The 2,793-nt window shown below is 47.9% G+C and overlaps 1 protein-coding gene across 1 annotated transcript; it reads right to left on the reverse strand.

The window, feature by feature from the left end:
- Positions 1-400: 400 nt before the first annotated feature.
- On the reverse strand, positions 401-2,484 carry LOC111408217. The gene is made up of 2 exons (XM_023038011.1): positions 2,285-2,484; positions 401-2,206 (listed from the first exon to the last, which is right to left on the reverse strand). The coding sequence occupies exon 2, from the start codon at positions 2,051-2,053 to the stop codon at positions 1,037-1,039; it is 1,017 nt and encodes a 338-aa protein (XP_022893779.1). The 5' UTR covers positions 2,054-2,206; positions 2,285-2,484; the 3' UTR covers positions 401-1,036.
- Between the last annotated feature and the right edge of the window lie 309 nt (positions 2,485-2,793).

The following is a 2,793-nucleotide window of genomic DNA, read 5'->3' on the forward strand; positions in this document are numbered from 1 at the left end:
CAAGTTGAGGCAGTAAAAAAAGCATCAAGCATACCTTGAAAATGAAGCTTGACACCTCGAAGGGGGCTTGGGTCGATGAGCTTCCCCACGTCCTCTGGGCCATCCGCACAACTAGCCGAACCACAATAAGGAAGATACTCTTCTCAATGACCTACGGAGCCGAAGCCATAAGCCCGGTCAAGGTAGTAGTCTCATCGCATCGTCAGATATATTTCAATGAGATCAGAAATGACGAAGCTCGAACGTGCGAACTTCACTTCCTTGAAAAAATGAGGGATACCTCCTAAGTGAAACTGGCTAAGTATCAAAGAAAGATGACCCGCTATTACAACTCCAAGGTCAGAAATCGAACTCTTCAGCTGGGGGACCTCGTCCTTAGAAGGGTCTTCCAATTATCGAAGTCAACTGGGTCCGGAGTGTTTGGACTGAACTGGGAAGGTCCTTATCGCATCCGCAAGGAGTCCCGACATGCTACTTTTGAAATTGAAGACATCACAGGGAGAGTACTGCCTCATTAGTGGAACATCGAACACTTGAGGAAGTATTATCAATGATGAACGTATGTTCCGATCCGATCTCAATGTTGTCTAATAAGTGTTTGTCATGATCCGATCTCATTTGTAACGACCCTATCTTACTAAGTGCTAAAATTGCCTTAGTGAAGATGATGTAACTTCTAAGTAATGATACTTCAGTTCTTTGTGTCACATCGGTTAATGAATTGTTACCTCATTTCTTCAATATGCTATTAGTCCGATCTTCTTTTATCAACTGGTTATTGGTAAGTGGTGCTTAATATTTATTTAAGTGCTTATCATTCATTTACGCAAGTATAGACAGTTCAACAGAAGGAAAAGGAAGAAGCAATAATACTTAGAAGAAAAATTTTCATTCCATTAAGTTCAAACTGAGTTACAAAAAGAAGGCCGAAGCCATTACAAAAGTAGCCCTATTCTACTGGGCCGACGTCTTCCGCCTCGGCCTTCGATTCAACTTCCTTTGGGGCCTCTAGAGCTTCCTCGACAGCCCTATCAGGCTAGCCTCTAGTAGGGCCATTGAACTCTGTTTGCAAAGAGGATATGTCCAAAGTCGGGTGGATCTCCTTCAGCTGACCCAATAGTTCTTGGGCACTCCAAGAGGCCCAGTAGTTGGCAAAGTCATCATACAGGGGGTGCTCCTCGAAATGATCAATGAAGTTCTGCACAGCCACCTCCCCTGCAGACTTCAGCTCTCCCTTCAGTGAAGCAATCTCTTCAGCCTGGGCCTCTGCCCACTGCTTCAACTCAGCCTTTTCCTTATAGGAGGCCTCCAGAGCTGAAGTAGTTAGGCGATGGTACTCGTTGGCGTGATCACTTCGCCTCGTCACAGCAGCCACTTGGCACTCAGTTTCATGCAGCTCTTTCTTTAGCCTCTCAACATCAGCATTGACCCTTATTAGCTGGCCCTCCGCCTCCTGCTTCGTCGACTCCGCCTCATAGGCCTTCTCCTGGGCGGCTCGAACTTCATCTTCATATTGCATCGCCTCCTCGAGGAGCTTGGCCAAATCAATGTTTTTAACGCTAAGATCTTTGATTAGATCCTCCAGCTGAACACTTGTGCCGAGGGCCCTGGCTATGCATGCACAATTGGCCGCCACGAGATCTTCGACAGTGTACGAGGCAGTGTAGTCCTTCCACTCCTCGACCCAGTACTTGTTATGGACCACTGCCACCGCTGCCGTCTCAGGAGGTAGAGCCTCCAGCACTTCTTTCACGGGCTCCTCAGTGTTTACGCCCAAAAAGTCTACCTCCTTTGTGGGGCGGGCCCTTTTTCTCCTTGGCTGCCCCGACACTTGAGATATTAGAACGGCTGAAAGTGGAGCTTCAGCCGGGGCAGCAGAGGTGGCAGGGACAGCCACGGAGGGTTCAACAACCTTCTCCCTTAAGGCCAACCCGGTTGGAATTGTTGTCTGCCTCAGGGCTGGGGCTGGCCTCGCCACGGTGAGCCTCTTTGAAGAGCCCGCAGCCTTTTTACCCTTACAGATTCGCCTCAGGGTCTTCTTCAACCTCCTCATCCACTAAAGGTTGAAGCCTCTTACTGGCATCAACCAGATCCTTCATCTGCTTCTTGTAGGCAGATGAAGAGGTCTTCAAGCTTCTCGCCTCGGCCATCATCTTCTAAATTGTCTTGAAATCAGGCCTCAGAGGCCTCTTCTTGTTGAAGTTATCTGCAAGGAAACAAAAAAATTATTACAAGTATAAAAAGGCCGGAAAACCCACGCGACATGGCCACTTCGTAAATCTACCTTGGGAAGCCATCAGGTCGTGTGTTACGAAATGAATATTCTTCCTGATCAACTCGTGGTATGACCTCTTCTTCGGGGGCAGCTGGTAGATGATGCAGATTATGTCAAAGTCGTCGGTGGATATCTCACACCGAGGAAGGGTACCTTCAAAAAGCAAACAAAGAACAGTTACGATCCGAACCGAAGAAGACTAAACAAAAATGCAAAGCAACAGTACTCACTAAGTGTGGAATGTTTCATGGGGACCGTAAGAGGCGCCAAGGGGTCCCCCTCCATTGTGTCCCATCTCCTAACAGCCCAACACCACGAGCTCTTCCATTCTTTAATGGAGCTAGACAGATCTAGTACGAATGGAATATGGGAACCCCATGAAGTCAAATAATGCCACCCCCTAGTCTTGTCCCCACCAGCTACTACCTTAGGGATGTATAGGGTCTGAAAAATAGAGAAGGGCATGTCCACCTCGAGCGATGCCTCCTTCCATAAGATTCAGGACCCCACCATTTGGC

Source organism: Olea europaea, chromosome 13, assembly GCF_002742605.1.
Source record: "Olea europaea var. sylvestris chromosome 13, O_europaea_v1, whole genome shotgun sequence".
In the NCBI taxonomy this organism is placed as follows: domain Eukaryota; kingdom Viridiplantae; phylum Streptophyta; class Magnoliopsida; order Lamiales; family Oleaceae; genus Olea; species Olea europaea.

Bases quoted from the DNA above. Each gene is read 5' to 3' on its own strand.
- LOC111408217 (XM_023038011.1), bottom strand. From the start codon at position 2,053: ATGAGGAGGTTGAAGAAGACCCTGAGGCGAATCTGTAAGGGTAAAAAG.